This window comes from Ascaphus truei, chromosome 9, assembly GCF_040206685.1.
Source record: "Ascaphus truei isolate aAscTru1 chromosome 9, aAscTru1.hap1, whole genome shotgun sequence".
Classification (NCBI taxonomy): Eukaryota; Metazoa; Chordata; class Amphibia; order Anura; family Ascaphidae; genus Ascaphus; species Ascaphus truei.
In genome coordinates this window covers 30,639,850-30,659,048 of record NC_134491.1, presented here as the reverse complement: position 1 = coordinate 30,659,048, position 19,199 = coordinate 30,639,850, and the positions used below count along the sequence as shown (strand labels likewise).

The following is a 19,199-nucleotide window of genomic DNA, read 5'->3' as shown; positions in this document are numbered from 1 at the left end:
ATACATAGACACATAAATACATACACACATATATACATACACACATGGGGGGGCAACGCAACCAGGAAACACCATTTTAGATAGGAGGGGCAGGGCAAGTTGCGTGAGAAATGAGAAGATGGGAAATGACGTTTGTTTTATAATTATTGTTTTATGCTCAGATTGTTGTAGTTCTACAACAATATTACAGCCCAGTTGGTAGCATTGAAGGTGTTGGCGGCTAGTACTTACGGCCACCACTGACTATAGCTGGCCACCAACAATACTAGGTTAGAGGAAATCATGCATGTGTAGTAGACATCAGTACATAGATGTGCTTTAACAAATATAGACCCAATCATTCAATAAAGGTTCCTCCGGTCTCTGACGTACAGTTCTATGCCGTTATTGTATCATGTTCTGATTGATGTGCAATGGAAAGAAAAGGAATAATAGGTAGTAATAAATCATTCTGATCTTCCACTTAAACTTTTGGATACACTTAGTTTACATTTATTAGCACCATTTGACTGCATAGGATTACCTCTTAACACTTTGCCAGCATGTATAATATCTGCTCTATATATCTATATATCTATTTACATGGCCTTCATTAAGTTTTAGTGGGAATCATTGCACTTTGCTCCTGCTAATTTCCTACTAATTGCTTGGGCAGCTGAGAGCCCAAGTGCCCTTGTGGGGCCAGATTTAGCCTGCAGGCCGCCAGCTGAAGAGCCCTGGTTTATACTAACCCTTTACTTAATTATAAAGGCTACTACATCTTGAATTAAATGTATAGATTATCAGGCTAGAACAATGCATTACATGGGCAGTCCAGCCTTCATTAAAGTGAATGGGGGATAGTGACCAGTTCATTAGGTTGTATGTCGCGGACTGACACTTAGAATTTTTTTTTTTTTTATCACAATATTTTCATAGCAAACTATGTTTCACGATGTTTGCCAAATTATCTTATCACTAAACAGACATTTGTCATAAACATTGTAAACTAAAGAACAGACGTTGGTTATCAAAGTAATCAAGATACCATCATTAGTCAAACCGCGGAGGAGAGACTGGAATTTCGTGTTCCTGGTGAGAAGAGATTTATATTTCTTTTTCACAACATAGAAATAAGTAATTGGCTTAATGAGATTCAATCACCCTTAGCGGGTAATTTATTTTCAAATAATGTAGCCCTTTTTGAGCAGCCCACCACCTACCCACGTCCCAAAGCCCCCGTGGCATATTTGATATTATCTTGCGTGTAATGCACTTGATGGAAACCTCTGGCGCGCTGCAGTGGCACATACACAGCGAGGCAAGCAGCCATTGTTTTACATCGGCCACAACACCCTCTCGCCCGCGGGAACGCGACACTGGCTTCCATAACGTTGGCTACATCTGGGTGTTATCGCCTAGCATTAGATAAGACGTGTTAATCTCGCACTCCTGGTAATTCACTCTGAATCGCTCCCTACTGCCCTGTCCGGTCTCCATCTTCTAACTTACCTTTATTTTTTCCCGGTTCCATGGATTGGTTACTTGGAATACAGAAATTTAACAGACGACAGAGAAGCCCAATGCTACATCCAACATGACAAAAATACACAGTAAAATACTTATATATTCTCTTGGAAAAGGGTCATTTGGTTTAACCCTTTGGCCAAAGCGTTGTAAGCTTGCGAGCCACGACAAGGCAGACCCCTGTTCGCAAGTCCTAACACTACCAGATAAAATACTAATATACCTCTGTTAGGATTAAAATTCTCATTTACCTCTATTAGGAGGGAGAAAGATCTATATCCAGTAGAATGAAAGGACCTACTAACTTGGGAAGTGGGGAGGGGCGGGCTTAAAACCTGGGAAGGAGGAGCCACTAAAAAGAGCTTGCTGGGGTTTTGTGTTTTGTTAATACAGGAATTTAGACAGATCTAGAGATGGCAAACAATAGAAAACAAAAAAACACATTTTATTAGTATAAAATCAAACGATGGAGGTTTTTTGCAACTACTGCTTGTGTGCTGCCATCTTTTTTTGATTTTTGTACTATACATATATTCTTCTACTTGGAATATAGGGGCATTAATGAGCTAGTGTGCACCAGGATTACTTGTTTACAAGCAATAAATAGGCAATAGGCGTGCCTCTGTATCTCTGTATTTTGCTATTTTATTAGTATTGTATGTGAAAAAAGGTTCTAGTGATGCGACATCCATGCTAACAAAGCAGCGATGCCAGGCACTTTTAGCTCAGCCTATTGGAGAGAATGGCATCTGCAGCAACACTGTGGGGGGAGGAAACGTCACATTGGGAACACAATGTGTCAGGTTCCAGCTGCCACGGAGTCCCTTTACCAATAGGAAGTTTCCTGCATGCCTCTTCTTTTTACGGTGACGTGAACAGATTGTAGAGGGGGAATACCGCGGATGTTATTCTAACAGGAAAAGCAGTGCGTGGCATTCCTACACTGCGGAAATGCAGAAAAGTGTTTGTGTCAGCCTATTAGCGCATTTTTCGTATAAAAATGCATTTTGTTCTATTTTTAAATGCCACTATTTAACAAACCTTTTAATGTAATAGCAACCTTTTCAATATTCGGGGGGGGGGGGGGGCAGGGTATTTTAATTTAATTTAATAATAGCTTTGCAGGAATTTAGGATACATTCTGAACAAAGAGATAAAAGAGGGAATACTTCCCATTAGATTTCGGCACTTCCCACACATTCTGGATGGGTCGTACCTTTTAAGGTGTAGCAGAGTGGAATGTGATTACGCCTTTGTATTTCTCCCACAGTGCACCTTGCCCTTTGATGATCAGCAACTTCCAGCAAGAAAGCAATTTCTGTCGGTGTTGACGACCATAAGAAATTGGTCTACCTATCAACAACCTGCACCTGGAGCCTGGCCTCGTGCTTGTGCAATATGAAGACGCCGCTTTGCTGAAGAATTTTGTTTTTTTTTGTTTTTTTTTTAGATGCTGTGTTTGAAACCCAGCTGGATTTAACGTTTAAAAGACTGAAAAAAGGAAAAAGAAGACATCAATAATTTATTTCAATATTTAAAGAGTAGAAAAATCCTAGTGCTAAAGTTGCACAGTATTTTTGCTTTTATGAATTTTATCTGGACAAAGAAGACAAAGTTAAGTGAGTGAAAGCACTTATGCGAAATAAGGACTGTTGGGGGTTTTTTTTATGATGAAAAAAATAAACTTTTTCTTCCCTGTATACATGTAAAGCAAGAGATTCATTCTGCAGGCTTTTTTTTTTGTTGTTGTTGTTGTTGCAAAGTTTAATATGGTCCTTTTCTAACTCCTTTTGTAGTGTACTTGTTGATTTTGGGGAGGGAATGAGGTGAGAAATGGGGAGCATGCACTGTACATCATCATGTCAGTGATATATATGGCACAGCTGCTGAAATGGCTTATAACGTTGGTTTCCAGTCTCCGGCTCCTGCACCATGGGATACTAGGAGTTGTGGTTCATTCCTGGTACACTTGGGCGGTCTCTGGGAGTAGGGTCTGTGTTTGATGTTTGTGTGTGTGGATTGGCCAGTGGTTATCAAGCATTTTGTCTGTTTCAATCCTTGCCATCATGAATATAGAATTCCACTAGTTCCCGCACATGCGAAGGTCAGGATCTACTATCCCAGGGGAGGCCAACTCCAGTCCTCAAAGGCCACCAACAGGCCAGGTATTTGGGATATCCCTGCTTCAGCACAGGTGGCTCCATCCCTGGCTCAGTCAGAATGATTGAGCCACCTGTGCTGTAACAGGGATAACCCAAATACCTGGCCTGTTGGTGGCCTTTGAGGACTGGAGTTGGTCACCCCTGTACTATTCTAAAGAATCACTGCAGTAAACTAGTGCTGAAATTGGGTTTCAAATTGATTTAGTTCACATAATAATGATAATGAAGACAAGGTGATGCTGATAATCCTATGATTGCTGGAGACGTTTGTACTACCTGCAGGAGCCATGCTATTGTTCTTAGAAATAGAAAGAGTAAAGTGCTTCACAATAGCATTACTTGGCTACTTTATGTTTCCGTGTTCTCTCAAACCGATCTGTAACGCTAATCCTGCAGTGCTAAGTGAGTTTAACACACAAACATCCCCACAAATACACACACTCTAGTAACACACAAACACCCCCCACAAACACACGCACTCTAGTAACACACAAAAACACCCCCACAAACACACGCACTCTAGTAACACACAAACACCCCCCCCCCCCAAAAAAAGTTCTCACTTAGAGCACTAGTCTCCAAAATAGAGAACTACCTCAAATTTTAAAATATGATCTCAGGATTAAAAAAAAAAAACACAAGTGGAGGTAATTTGCATTACATTTTGGGACCATGTAAACAGGACTGGTACTTTAATTAAATGATCATCTGGGTGACTACCTTTTTTTCATGTAGGTACCAGTCCTGCTTACTTGGCCCCAAAATACGAAACAAATGACCTCCACTGTTGCTTTGTTATTATCCTGATGCCATATTTTACAAAGGTAGTCACAAAGATAATTATTTAACTAGACATTCCTCAGAGGGCTGGTAAACATTGCAGGCCCTAATTAGTCTTTCGCTGGCTTAAGGTGTCACTACAACCTAATTTCAGCCTTCTTGCATTTGACGGCTCAGAGTTGGTTGCTTTGATAATTGTAATTATATTTGATGTTCTATTATACATATAGCAATATATTTCTCTTCCATTATACTCCATTCTCTTTTGCATGCAACACTCTCTCTCCTGATTTATACCCAGCATGCAATGTCATACATTTAAGGAACAAAACAAATCATGCTACAATACAATTTTACAGCCACTAACCTTTCACACAGAGTGAAGATAAATTAGAAGCCGTCTCCTTAGACAATTACTGAATCGAAAAAAAAGCTATTTCACTCCTTGGAAACTGATGCTTATATTTACTACCGGTGCTATTTGACCCACAGTGGCCCATTCATGCACAATGTACACACACACACACACACTGCATGAAGTTTATCTACCACAAAAAAAGTTGACGGATTAGGTTGTCCAAATGTCCTTTGTCTTCTATTCCTGTTATCATTATCTAATGTTCTACTGCCACTGCAGCAGCGGCATGGCAGAGCATGAGTGGTCAGAGGCCTACAACTAGCGGAGCTCTAAGTAGACATCACATTTAGCGAGCGTTCCTAGTACAGTATCCATGCAAACATACCTTGAAAGCTGCATGCAAACATAGTAATACATCTATATCCCCCAGAGGAGCGACGTTTCCAGTCGAAGCACATAAAGGTAACCCACTGCAATGTTATGCCCTAGCAAATAAATCCCTGGTCTTCTGCTATGTCCCACTTCCTCTTACAATGCAGCATCTCAGTGGCCTTTCTTGTTCTATAGTTGGATGCCCTCACTAGTCAAAGAGAACCAAATAATAAAAAGTCACATTCTGGTTTGTTAATTTATGGATGGTAGGCAAATATTTGTTTCATCTAATTTCATGAGGGTGCCATGGTGGAGACTATGGTGAAAACACAAATAATGAAACTACAATGCAGTTCTACTGTTAATTCCTAACACATGCAAATGATACTAATGCTTTTGAGGCCAGCATGTAGCTTCTTACATGGTATGTTGGTATTGCTTTGCTTGCTAAAATTGTTTGCACTAATTTACTGTTGAACACATGCAGATTAAAGCAGAATACCATTAAATACATTTAAAAAAATCGCTTGGTGGAAACCAGGGGGTCTCGGGAGCTGAACTGTATTTCATCTCCAGGGACCAACTGCTTCCCGAGATACTCACCTCCGTAGGGGCTGCTGGTGCTCCATGTGGGTTTAAATCCCATGTCAAACAGGCCAATAGGAAGCCACGATGGATGACCTTGGGAGATTTAAACCTCCATATTGTTCACCCAGTTGGGCATGCTACTGGCAGCACCTAAGTATCTCAGGACGCAGAGGATCCCTGGTCCTGAAATTGACGTGGTTCAGCTCCGAAGACCCCCTGCTTTCCACCTACCATATAAGAAGAAAAAATTCCCTAGGCGGAACTGGTCCTTTAAGTACTTTTAGTGGTATCCTACTTCTAGAGAGACACGTCTTTTCAACATCACCACTTTTAAAGCGGCAGTCCAAGCAGCTTCAAATTATTTGTTTTTAATCTTTTTTTTGTTTTGTTTTAATATATGCAGCTTTTGATTACCTTTATTGAAAACTAATTGCCTAAGCTGCCGATCGATTCTTTCTCCCGTGATCGATGAGTAAAATCCTGCTTCCCAGGGTTCACTAAATGGCTGCCTTTACGTTTCAAATCAATCATTCACTCTGTGTAACTCAGTAGCTACAATGTATCCTTATATCACTAAGGTAACCTCTATTGTTGGTTTGCCTCTCAAACTGCTGGGGATATTGGCAACAAATGATCACATACGGGAAAGTGTTACAAAGATCTTGCACTGCTGCGCAAGTGTTTAAAACCTATAGAACTCAAAAGATACTCATTATATTAAAAAAATGACATTAAAGGTTGAATTTAAAAAATGGTAGTAAGTATTATCTAATACTACAGAACTGATTTATTTCAAAATAAACACGGGTAGGATATTGCTGGGATTGCTCCTTTAATACAGTAGGTGTGTGTGTCTCTTGAAAAGATTGTTTGCTACACTCTCTATATGGTAGCATTGAGCAAACCCTTAAACACAGGGCTCTTATTTATTCTGCTGTGAAAGATACATTTAAAGGGGTTAGAGTCCTCATTGTTTGATACAGATTTATATGCAGAGGAAGCTCAACCTGGTCTTGGCAAAGTTGTGCAAAAGGTTTCAATGTGTGTGCATAAATGTACACACTCGCACGTAAAAGTACTAGTTAACATATAATCTGGAACACTCGCACTCCGTTATAGTTTGTGGTACTTGGCGGCTGCTGCTGCTAGTTTGTTCGTATAAAATGGTCGTCTGTTGGTTTATCTATTTTGTGCATTCCATTTCCGTAGTCCGCTTCTATATCTAAGGCTGCGCTTATAGTGCCGTCGACAGTGGCACGATGTCGCGTCAAAACAAATGCATTGCCGCTGTCGTTCGCTTATAGGGCCAGCGACAACGACGCAACGTCGCGTCCAAACAAATGCATTATAGTAAGCGCGGAGCGACGGCTTGGTCGCGATCGCTGGAAGTCATCTCGATTTTGATTTTGCCAGCGACCGCAGCCTGACGTCGCCGACACTATAAGCGCAGCCTAACGTCTCCGGCACTATAAGCGCAGCCTTACTTGCAGCAATACCTGCAGAGGAAGTGATCACCAAATACAATCCAATGTTTTAGGGCCATAAAGAACCATTCTGTATATGGCCTTACAAGCAAGAAATAATTCAAAGGAGAAAACACAAAAAACAGCGAAAACAATTTTTTTAAATTTTATTTCTACAGTAAATATCATGAATGTGTCGAAGCTCACTTAAAAACTGATGTGAAACCCCTTTCTGGTTACCGGCCACTGCTGCCGCCAATTCTTCTGTGTTTTTTCCAGCAGTTCATGATTTCACAATGAAAATATATTTGGTGATGGGTTCCTCCTTCATATCTCATATTAAACACACATACTAGATATTGTTAAAGACTACACATGGAATACACTCCTACTTTATTATTTAAACATATGACATGCATTTAACACTTCTTTTTCTTTTTAGCATTTCAATGTCTGAATTCTCAGTATGACCTTTATGATGACCTCTGGCTGATTGAGGGCATCTAAATAATTTACGTTTGTGGTTCCAAAATAATCATTGCTGATCAGTCATATGGCATTTGGTGCAAGTTAAATGGGTCACCACGGTAGCCAAACTTTACCGAAACATTTGTAAGAAAGCATCCAAAGAACACGTGAATAAATGTCATTTTGTTGTAAGTGAAGTATTTTAATGCAGCAAGCATCAGCCTGCTCGGGAACCCAAGTAGTCTGTCTGGACTTAAACATCGTAACATTTTACGTGCTCAAACAGAAGCTGGTTAACTAAATGTATAGAAAGGGCTCAGTGTGGCACTGAAAGCTCGCATGTTTAAGGCATTAATCATGTGGCATCTAATTCTTCTTATAAAGACTGAGAAATGACCCTAATCATATTACAATGTATATAAACATCCTTTATTGTCCTTGATGTCCATTCTGGTATTATCTGACGTACAGCACAGTGCACAAGAATGCTTTGACATGGCCGTCAGTAACTCAAATCTCCCATCCCTCTGTGTGCACTAATTCTTCTCTCTATTCTGTCCTATAAATGCCCTCTGTCTTCCCTATGGCATACATAGCCATCACTTTTACACCTTAACTTCCATATAGGACACCTTCATCCACTCATTTTGAAATTAGCAGCCACATGCATCTTTCTTGCTAGACTAACAATCCAACCAGACTTTCTTCATTACCATAATTAGATTAAACAAGCATAAGCAACATGTTCAACGTGGAACTCTGTTCCTTCCACCATTGTTAGTATAGAGGCACCTACCTGTTCAGGGAAAGTCCATTTGAAAAGGATCCGGCACTCTTAAACCCATCACATACCGATGATAATATCTGTGCCACAGTTTGTCACTACACTGCTTTGGACTTGCGTCCGGCGATGCTCAACACAGGAAGTTTGGAGTCGGATGCTTTATATACTACTTACACATAGTTACATAATGTACTTGGTTTATGACTCAAAGTGAGGTGAAAAAAATTGTTAATAGTAACTTTCATTTTTAGTTAAGCTTGGGAGTTGCAGTATGTCAGAGAGAATGTCTAATGGAAACATGGGCATTTTAAGTACAGAGAAAAGTCTGAGACCTTATCTAATCTGTGCATGTGGCCACTGGTATGAATATCAGTTTTTGAGCTGAAGGGGTTTTGCTTGTTTGTGACAAAATAAATGTTAACCACCCCTGATAGTGAATACACTGCAATGTAGAGAAATACCCAGAATGGCTGCACAATTACAACTATTGAAAGCTTCTTTTATAAGATCGAACAGAGGCTTTATTAATCGCATTCCCTAAAAATGAAGGGGGCTTTTCTATATAGTTCAAAGCAGAGTTTAACTTTAATGGAGAAAGCTTTGCGGGTGAAAACCGTCTGAAAGGCTGGTTTGGACTATATAAACTAAGGCCCTACGAGAGCTGACCCTTTTTTTTGGTATACCCGACTGGGGTAGCATAGGTGAGGGTGGTCTTGGCTATGTCAATAGATGGAGCATACCCATTAGGTAAGGTATTTCCCCATTACATCAAGGGGGGTAGCCTTGTAATGCAATGGGACCGCCATTCCTTCATTTCGGGCAGTGATTTTCTCAGCCAGAAAAATAGATGTATGGCTGGTGACCGACAAAGCTGATATAATGAAAGTGGAACCCTGCTTACTGCCTTCTGCAAATACCCTCCACACAATGACTAGAGAAACCCATGCGTTCCATTCTACTCCCTATCTATATGAAGGAGAAGCCTGAGCAGCTCCATGTGTGGAGGAATACTCCGGTATTATGCAGTGTGGGGGGTTAACATTGTCACCAATCAAGCAATTGAATTTAGCTGCCTAGCAAAGTTGCATTGATTTTCTTGTGTCTTTAAGGCATTTCTTCCCAAGGTCACCAAAGCTGTGACGACCGTCCACCAGGCGAAGGTCCGATGTATCCGTAATGTGTTAAGTAACAATAAATGCTAAATATAATTTTGCTGATTATACTGTATCTGCATCTTTCTGTTGCTAGAACAGGGATTCTCAACCAAAGTCTTATGCTCACCCACGCTTGGCGCTTGTGTAAACAAAAAAAATCTGCCTTTGAACCACGCTCAGCTTGCCTGCAATGCCCCCCTACACCCACATCCCACCCTTCCCCCCTCCCGCGCTTGCAAAATAGCACGGACACTCGTCGCTCATGCTTGGAGAGTAGTGACGTCACCGCTTTCAAGCATGAGCGCGCTCAGCGGCACAGGGGACTCAGCCTTAGAAAGAAGGTGTAGAAAGACGGTAGTAAATTGAGAGCAAGTTACCACAGACAGACCAGATCAGAAAGAAGATGCACCCCTGTGGCAAAAGCAAGCATTTGATTCTAAAATTAAATATATTTTGCACACCGTACCATCCTATACACTACTGGCAGGATTATCCTTGTGATGTTTACTTTTCTAATGTGCAAAATTCATTAGACTGCATCACCACCCATTAATGAGCAACACAAACCTATCACACTAGCAATGATTAGATTGTAATCGTTATAATGTTAATGAGGCTATAAAACACTTTGCAGCCCTTTTCTATAGCATGTAATATTTTATAGGTAAATAAAATAGTGATCGTTAATCAGACTCCATCTGACAGCAGAGTTCATTGCTTACTGGTATTTATTTATATGCTAGACCAGTCTGTCGAGCCTCAGTGCTGAGACAGCCCCGTCTGTGTGTTACAAACAGGACACGACACGCACACACACACACACACACCATTACACATGCAACTTGGCAAATATCGCAGACACTCGGGATGCACCAGATCTGGCAGGTAATAAGAAAATATTTCCTAAAGAAAATGCAATTCCCCTCAATACACCTAGTACCACTTTAAATGGAAACCCCAAATCCCTTATCTACAGTATGAAGCAACCTACAGTTCCTATACAAAAAAAGTGTTAATTGGAGTTTTATTCCCAATGCAGTGATTTTTCAGGAGTCTTGTGGTTATCTCATATCAGAGACAGTGGGGGTTACTCATTAAATGGCATTAGTGCAGATCAGGGCAGCAATGTCGTTTAATGAATACACCCCTCCTCCTCCCCCCAAGGGAGTGGCAGCCTATACTAATTAAAGAGCCACTGGCAGTATCTGCGATGTACAAAAGCTACAGAGCATCATACGTTAGTGGAAATCTTTACAAATAGATTCAGGGGGGCTACCTCCATTCCCAGGTACATTCCCAGGTATGTGAGATTCGGAGGAAAAAGACACAATAAAGGAATACTGATTCTGATTCATTGGGACTGCAGATCTTGGGTTTCAGGTTCGACACAACCTAAACATCAAAAGCTTTTATTGTTGTTCCTTTATGCACATAATGAAAGTTTTTTTTTTTTTTATCAAATATTGAAACTAAACTTGAAAAGAATCAAGAAAAAACAAAAAAAAAAGCCATCAATATTTTACACACTTCTGTAATGGCATAGGGGCTAAATATTATATGCAATTTTACTAATACTATTTTCTGGCTGCTGCAAGGAACCTATAAATAATTTTTTGTTGTTGTTTTTTTAGTACATCTCAAACATTTTATTATTTAAAGTCTGTGAAAGCAACACAAGATTAATTTAGTTGTATCCCAGTAATGTTGTATTCTTCTACACTGGCAGATGTTGCCTTTTAAGTGCAAAAGGACATGGATGCAATGTACCCCAGCACTGAAAATGATTCAACTGTTCAGAGTGCGCAGAGAGAATGAGTGAATACTCTTGTATCCGAGAGAGACATGAAATAAGCCTATATTGTATTTACAATACTAGCACAAGTTTGAAACAATACTAGTTGTAACGGTTGTGTATATGTTTTTTTGTTGTGCGTATATTAATTACAACAAAAGATGGAATTCAAGAAACAAAAATTCTGTTTAAGAAATGCTGTGAATACTCCCTAGCAAACACATGGTCGTGTCGGATTGTCCAGTAGTAAAAATGGCAATTTAACCGTTCAACAAACTACAGTATATGGTTTTATAGGAAGACAAATATTGTGGAGTTTAGTGCGCTATAGAATTAATATAAGAGTATCCCGGTGTGGGTGATTGTGCATAGGATCTGTATAGAGTGCCTCTTATTATTTTCTTGCATTTCGTTACAAAATGCTTGGTAAACCTTATTGATCCGACTATGACATGCATTTGTGAAGATATATAGGTTGGTTGTAGGTACCACTTTTCTACACCATGGATTACATTCTGCTTTCAGACACGTGATGTTAAAGTATTAAATAGGGCTTATCAAGGCAACAAAAATCGTATTGCTTCTGGGAAGTGTAGAGGTTAAATATATGTATATGCCAAGTATATGTATATGCCAAGTATATGAAACACACGATGACGTTAAGGCCGCGCTTATAGTCCCTGTGATGGCGATGCGACACGTTAATGCAATCTATCGCTGCGCCTATAGTGCGTGCGACCGTTAAGGAGCGACACAGCGACTGAAATCAATGAAAATTGATTTGGTTTCGGTGACTGCCGTGTGACGTCAGAGGACACGTGAGCGGTTCAGCCAATGAGGGCGAACCGCTCATGGCGATGCCCCCACTATGCCCCCTGGTCGCGGTTTCTTGTCTCCTACACTATAGGCAGAAATCGCTATGGCGATGGATGATGTCATGCGGTCACGTCGCCGTAGCCGGGACTATAAGCTTAGCCTTAGAAGCAGTTCATGTTTGAGAAGAAAATTCACTGAAAAGGTTCATACTGTAAAATAAGTGTTCGTCTATAGTACCAGAAATTCAAAGCACCTTCTCCTTACAGAAAATAAAACTTCTAGTAGGGTGAAACCCATAATCCTTTGCATGTTCACTATTATGGTTTATTTATTTTCCTACCTCAATGACCTCTAATAGTAATGAACATGAGAAATCCTGCTTTCAGTTCTTGTTTTTTGCAAGTGGTTTGCATAAATACTGGAGACTTTGCTGAGTACAAGAAGCTTTTTACAGTGTATAGCCAAGCAAAGTGTAGCTTTGTTCTTTCTGCCAGTATTGGGGGGGGGGGGGGGTGTTAAGGGTGGACTATGAAATGTCACGTTCATTGTCATTTGTAGCCATGTGGACATGTTAAACCACATTTCTATTGAATGATGGTCCTTTTAGGAGCAAAAAGGATTAGATTGATAATGTCAGCTTCAATTATTTCCTTGTCTCCAGAAAATATCTGCTGAAGGTAAGCAAGTTATTTTAAAAGCAAGAATATCCATAATAGTCATTTATATTGCAATAATACACATTTGGAATATGTAGTTTTGGCAAATCAGCGTGCATTATGGCTCGTGCTTGTGTTGGTCAGTGCAGTATAGGAGTCATCTATTAAATATATTAACTGATACATTAAACATGATGCCGCACGAGGTATGTTTGGCTCTCGTATGCCCATACATTATGGTTTTTGTAATGCCTGTTCCGATAATTGTCATTTTACTTGCCCCATTTACTCCAGTCGGTCCATGCTTTTAAAATACCATGAAAGACATTTTAAAAAATATATAGAAGCTGTTCTGAAAATAATAAATGGTTTAATTAGTGTTCCAATATTTGTTTTTATGAAGGCTTATATACTTATTGCTGTTAAAATACATAAATGTGATGCCCACTCTTTGTTGTAGAGCAGCTTTTTAACATAGAATAACTACTCACTCCGTAATTTACTAAGCAGCGTTCACAGCAATGCAATCTTAACAGCTTCCGCCATTTAACTAATGTCCATTAGCCTCATGTAGTGATATTGCAGTGTTGCAAATGACTGGGCATTTGTTTTTTTCTTGCATACTATAGAGATGGATTTCAAAGCTTCTCCCAGAAGGATGAAAGCTTCACTTATAATAGTAGTATATCTGCATCTATGTTGGTTTATATTGGTTAGATCAGGGGCGCTCAACTACAGTCCTCAAGCCCTCCGAACGGTTCAGGCTTTCAGGATATCCCTGCTTCAGCACAGGTGGTTCAGCTGCGATAGTCTTAAAACCAGGGGGGGGGGAGGGGTTGAGGACTGTTGTTAAGCACCACTGGGTTTGATTATCATGTCCTTTATTTTTAAAATAAGACAGGTGGAAGGTACTTCCCATTTGTATCATCCACACATTGTGAATGTGTTGTTGGCAGATCATTAGTTTTAAATCGATAAACATTTTGGAAAACATGCTATTTCTCCCATTACTCCTCTTCCACTTTCTTTGTGTACATGTAATAGCTGCCTGTGCTTTGTTTTAGGTTTAAATTGCTGTGTAGCTTGCAGAGAGATGCGTCATTTGGAAATGGTTTAATTCATTGGATCTTTCTCCAGCCAAACTAACCATGTAATTACAGTTGTATCTAATGCGTACAAGCAAATTAATTAAATATCTTTAGTTTGGAAATGAACATGTCTCGGAAGAAGTGTTATTTTTGCTGCTTCTGTAATGATGTGCTTATGCTTTTGTTTTGCATGGACTAGGACTTATTGTTTGGGGTAGTTAGTGTTCAGTACACGATGAAGAGCAACATGTGATTGGTACGTACAAAGACCATGGCTAGATCTTTGCATCCCTTTTCCTACTTGCCAATGCATCTTTGACTGATCACTGTGCAAAGGTTAATATGTGCCATGGCTGGCATAAAAAAATACCAATAAATAGTAACGACCAAAGTTACCCTTAATTCCGGTGCTAAAAACCCTCTTTACCATCTCAAACGCAGAAATCCCCATCCTAGTGAAGGACTCTTCCATTGGTTATACGATGGGATTTCGGACACTGGCCACAGCGTTTGTGTAATCAAATTTTGGCGTCAAATTCACAGGTAGATTTTCAAAGTGAACACTGGGACAGAGTTTAGCCACTTGAGGCACCTTTGAAACCCCCAAGGTCACTCCTTCCAAAAGTAGCAAGTCATAAGTGGGATAATAATGGCATCATGGTCAAAATAAGGGTAGGTATAAAACACTACACACAACCATCACTTCTTTGATGGCAACCTACAACTGGATGACTTCTCTCCTGCTATTCCCTTTTCCAAGATATGTACTATAGTCTCTGAGAACAGCAATGCCAGGGAAACAGCAGAGCTCATTTAAAGGGTTCCTCAACTTGGGCTATGCGTTGGTGTCAAAATGGAGCATCTAATCTTCGATTTGTGCATTACAGAGTTAGTTTAGGTTCCTTCAACAGATCGATCTTTTAATTCATCACCAATCATGGTTCCCAATCCCTACTGATCCTAACGGGAAAAAAAAGCCTAATTGTGGTTCCCTTTCCTGTTTTCTGATTTCTCTTGCAGAAGGAAGTCTGGCTTTTCCCCTTTCTATTGAAGCTTGCTGTCTGGGGGCTTCCTCTTTTACAAAGTCTGGATTGGAAAAGCATGTTGGGGCCAGGAAGTTTTATGGCGTTTTTACGTTTTATGGTGTTTTTACCGTATGCGCGGCTTCTTCCCTTCTGTTCTAGGAAACTTTTTTGTTTTTCTATTTTGGTATGAAATTGAAAATGCAAAAAGTAGTTTGTTATTTGGGTTTTGTGCCTCGGTTTTTAACCTTAGAGCTCTTAAAAATAAAATATACACTGCATTTAATTACATCAAATCAACTACAATGAAAAGTGATGTTACTAGACATTATGTTGTTATAGTAATGAAACTACTAAGAGAATAAAAAAAGACTTGTCGCTTCAGCGTGGATAAATACTGAAATTATGAGACCATTACTTATTTTTACAAATGAATCATTTGACTGTATGTTTGTTTTAAAGAGCTCTTGGTCTATTTGCTTTGCCTAGAAGTGTGAGGGTTCCTATGTGACTGGCAGCAAAGGGTTATTGCGTGCTTTTCCCATTTAGACGCTTTCCATGTTGCAATGGTACATGTATTTCAATATGAACCATGCAAGACCAAACATCTCTTCTGTGTGACTTCTCTTTAGGTCACCCGACCTGTCTGCAGTTCACAGTGAATATGACGGAGGCTGTCAAAGCGTACCAGTGGCAGTGCATCGAGTGCAAATCCTGCATTTTGTGCGGGACATCCGAGAATGATGTAAGTGTCCATGGTCCTGATTTTGGGTGACTACAAACTACAAACACTTTGTAAACTTCCACTTATTCAAGAGGAACACTGCGTTTTTATGCTGTAGGTGAGCAACGTAATGCCGCGCTTATAGTGCCAGTGATAGCGACGCTGACGTCACGCTGCGGTCGCTGGAAAAATTGAAGTGACTTCCAGCGATCGCGACCAAGCCGTCGCTCCGCGCTTACTATAAGCACATGTGACGGCGTCAATACATTTGTTTTGCCGCGGCATGGCTGTCGCCGGCACTAATCGTGGCCTCATGCCTCACATGAAACATTTCTGTTTGCAATGTATTCCAATGGGTTTGTTTTTTTTATTTAGAAAGATCTGAAAACTTTTATTGGGAGTCCCCTAATAACACCTGCTGACCCGTAACTATGTACTGTATGTTCTATATTCTCCAAGTAGAAGATGCTTTGGAAGACTGAGGGTACAGTACTGTACATCACTGCCCCAATTGCAAGGTGGTGGTGTTCCCAGCAAATTTGAAATGCTGTTACATTTGCCTGCAGATTACTTTCCCATAAACTAATTATGACTATAGTTGTGCCAAAGAGAGACTGCCAATCCTTATTCTGCCATTCTCAGGACAGCTGTAAAGTGATTCCTAGCAGGTAGCGGGGACTTGGATCAGATGGCCCAATGAGTACAGAATACTCCTCTACATATTTCAGATTGTCTGAGTAAATGGCATGGCTACATACATAATAAATAGGTACAGGCATACCCCGGTTTAAGGACACTCACTTTAAGTACACTCGCGAGTAAGGACATATCACCCAATAGGCAAACGGCAGCTCGCGCATGCACCAGTCAGCACGTCCTGAACAGCAGTACCGACTCCCTACCTGTACCGAAGCTGTGCGCAAGCGGGGAGACTATAGAGCCTGTTACAAATGCGTTATTTACATCAGTTATGCACGTATATGACGATTGCGGTACAGTACATTGAAAAAAGGAAGAGCTTCACTTTAAGTACATTTTCGCTTTACATACATGCTCCGGTCCTATTGCGTACGTTAATGTAGGGTATGCCTGTATACATTAAATCACACACATAACAGCCCCCCCACCCGCCACCCCCAGTACAAGCGGATCCTACAATCAGGATATTCCTTAGAATTGAAAAGGTGTGTTGTGTTTATTTCAGGAGCAGCTCCTGTTTTGTGATGACTGCGACCGAGGTTATCACATGTATTGTCTAAACCCTCCCATGGCTGAACCTCCAGAAGGTACTATCCTGTTCATATACACTACTCCAAAGACTCGAGGGGATATTAAAGCATGCTTGCATCAGGGTGAATGCATGTGTGAGCCTATATACTGTATGCATCTTTGCATTGTCAGCCCTATGAAAATGTTTTTGTCCCTTACCATCTGTTTCCCCCCCGTGAACCCCTTGATATACCAGTCTGACACTTAAACAGTTGTGGTAAAGAACACCATTATAAAAATAAGATTGACGTCTGACTCAATAACAACTTGGTTAAATACAATGTAGGGCACCTGGGCAAATCAGCCTTGTATGAACACATTGACATGCGTGTTAGTTAGCAAAACAAAAGCTAATGTTTTAGTTACTTTCAAACCTTCATCAGACTTGTTAACACATCTATCTGCTCTCAAAGCCAATGAAATGAGAGAAATACAGGGGTTAACTATTGGGAGGACAGAAAGGCTCACAATAAATAGTTTCAAACATCCTAAAATGCTCAGTGTGAGAACTATGTTTTTAGTTTAAAGAAAACAAACCAAGGAAGCCAATCCAGCCTAACATTGACCTTGTTTTGCAGGAAGCTGGAGCTGTCATTTGTGTTTGAATGAAATAAAAGGGAACGCATCTCCCTCTGCTGAAATGTGCTGAACACCTACTGTCTGAACAGTAAAAACACCTGCTATTTCCTACAAGATCTTCCTAAAAAAAAAACCTAGAATAATGCAGCAGCCCCACTTACGAGGTCCATACATTTAATTAACACCAACTTTTATTTTGTTTTCTTCATTATGCTCGCATATTATTGTAAGAGCCACCAAAACTTGCATATAGAAGATGGAGATGCCACGTGTCCGGTCACTTGGTCCATGTTGGAAAAATCCTCCTTGCTGCTGTACATGAGCATGATTTCATTATGATTTGCAGCCCGTCTATATTTCCTGTGTTCCATTTACTCCAGAATTCACATTCCTTGGCATTTGCCATTGTGGCTTTTAGGTCAAAATGTTAAAAGCTACTAAATGCATCTAGGAAGCAAACTAGACTTTAAAGCTAATCGTGGGTCAGTAATTTCACGACTATATTGCTCTTGCTTTAAAGTCGAGAGCAAGTATTTATCTTGGATTTATCTGCTTTTGCGGTCTGCCACTTTGCCTCCTAGTTACCCCATTTATGAAAGTGATGCAAGATATTTTTAAGCAAGTCCTCTCTTTTATTCCTTTGCCATGCAATTTGATCTTTAATTTAGGTGCGTGTGTGTGTGTGTGTGTGTGTGTGTGAGACAGGTTTCACTGCAACAGCAGATGTGTTGTTCCATTGTAGCAGAAAATGCGGCATAACTGGAAGAGGAGCCAATAGTCGCTCGGTGTTTGTGTCACTTCCATGCATTGTATAGAAATAATGTAACATTCACAGTACTGTACATGTGTTCTCACTATGTGATAACTCCAGTATTGTACTTTGTGTTTTATTGGTTACCAAACGGGGAGCTTCACTAAAGCTCCAATACCAGGTACCGAGCCACGATCCTGCATTATTGTATCGGACCTTAGTGAATATCGGCCAAAGCCTTCATTCTGTCTACAAGGCGATAAAGGCCTGCAACAAATTGCAAACAATACCTTCCTGACCCCTCTGGCAGCATTGGGGTTAAAGTATCAGTATTAAAAACAAAATAATGACATTTCACTGTTAATAGTTACATTAAACACATTTTGTGTCTGTGTCATACATTTGAACTTCTAAATAAAGTAGTTTTCTCATAAAATGACTCACTGTCTCCTTGTTTATGTCCCTGTGCAGAAAAGAATACAAGTGGTGTATTCTTTAAGTCTAATCATCATAAGTAAAGACGCAATCCCCCCATATCATTGTCCCCCCCCCCCCATGTAAGTGTATTGTATGTGTGCGCGCATGCGTGCATTGGTTGGTGGCCGCCACTCTCTCCTGAACGCTCAAATGTGCCCTTGGGACCTCTGCTCTGTAGAAATCCTCACCATCCACGAATACATCTCGGGTCTTACATAATAGTATTATATTTAATTTCTATTGCCCAAACACAAACCTTCTTAAAGTGTGCGTCCTATGTATGGAACTGGTTGTTATGATTTCATTCATATGACACTGTTTGATAACAATATTGACGCATTGCACCATGTTGAATACCTGATTAAAACAATTGAAATAAACAGAATTGTC

The 19,199-nt window shown here is 40.2% G+C and overlaps 1 protein-coding gene across 9 annotated transcripts in view; it reads left to right on the top strand.

Moving 5' to 3' along the window:
- DPF3 (double PHD fingers 3) overlaps nucleotides 1-18,768 on the top strand; it is a 195,111-nt gene extending 176,343 nt beyond the window's left edge. For 5 of the 9 annotated variants that reach the window (XM_075614232.1, XM_075614227.1, XM_075614225.1 and 2 more), the window contains 3 exons: nucleotides 15,642-15,754; nucleotides 16,938-17,019; nucleotides 17,581-18,768. In XM_075614232.1, coding sequence (XP_075470347.1) covers nucleotides 15,642-15,754; nucleotides 16,938-17,019; nucleotides 17,581-17,651 — 266 coding nt within the window. In that variant the 3' untranslated portion in view covers nucleotides 17,652-18,768. The other 4 variants (XM_075614233.1, XM_075614230.1, XR_012803848.1 and 1 more) reach the window with 3 other exon arrangements.
- The last annotated feature ends 431 nt before the right edge of the window (nucleotides 18,769-19,199 follow it).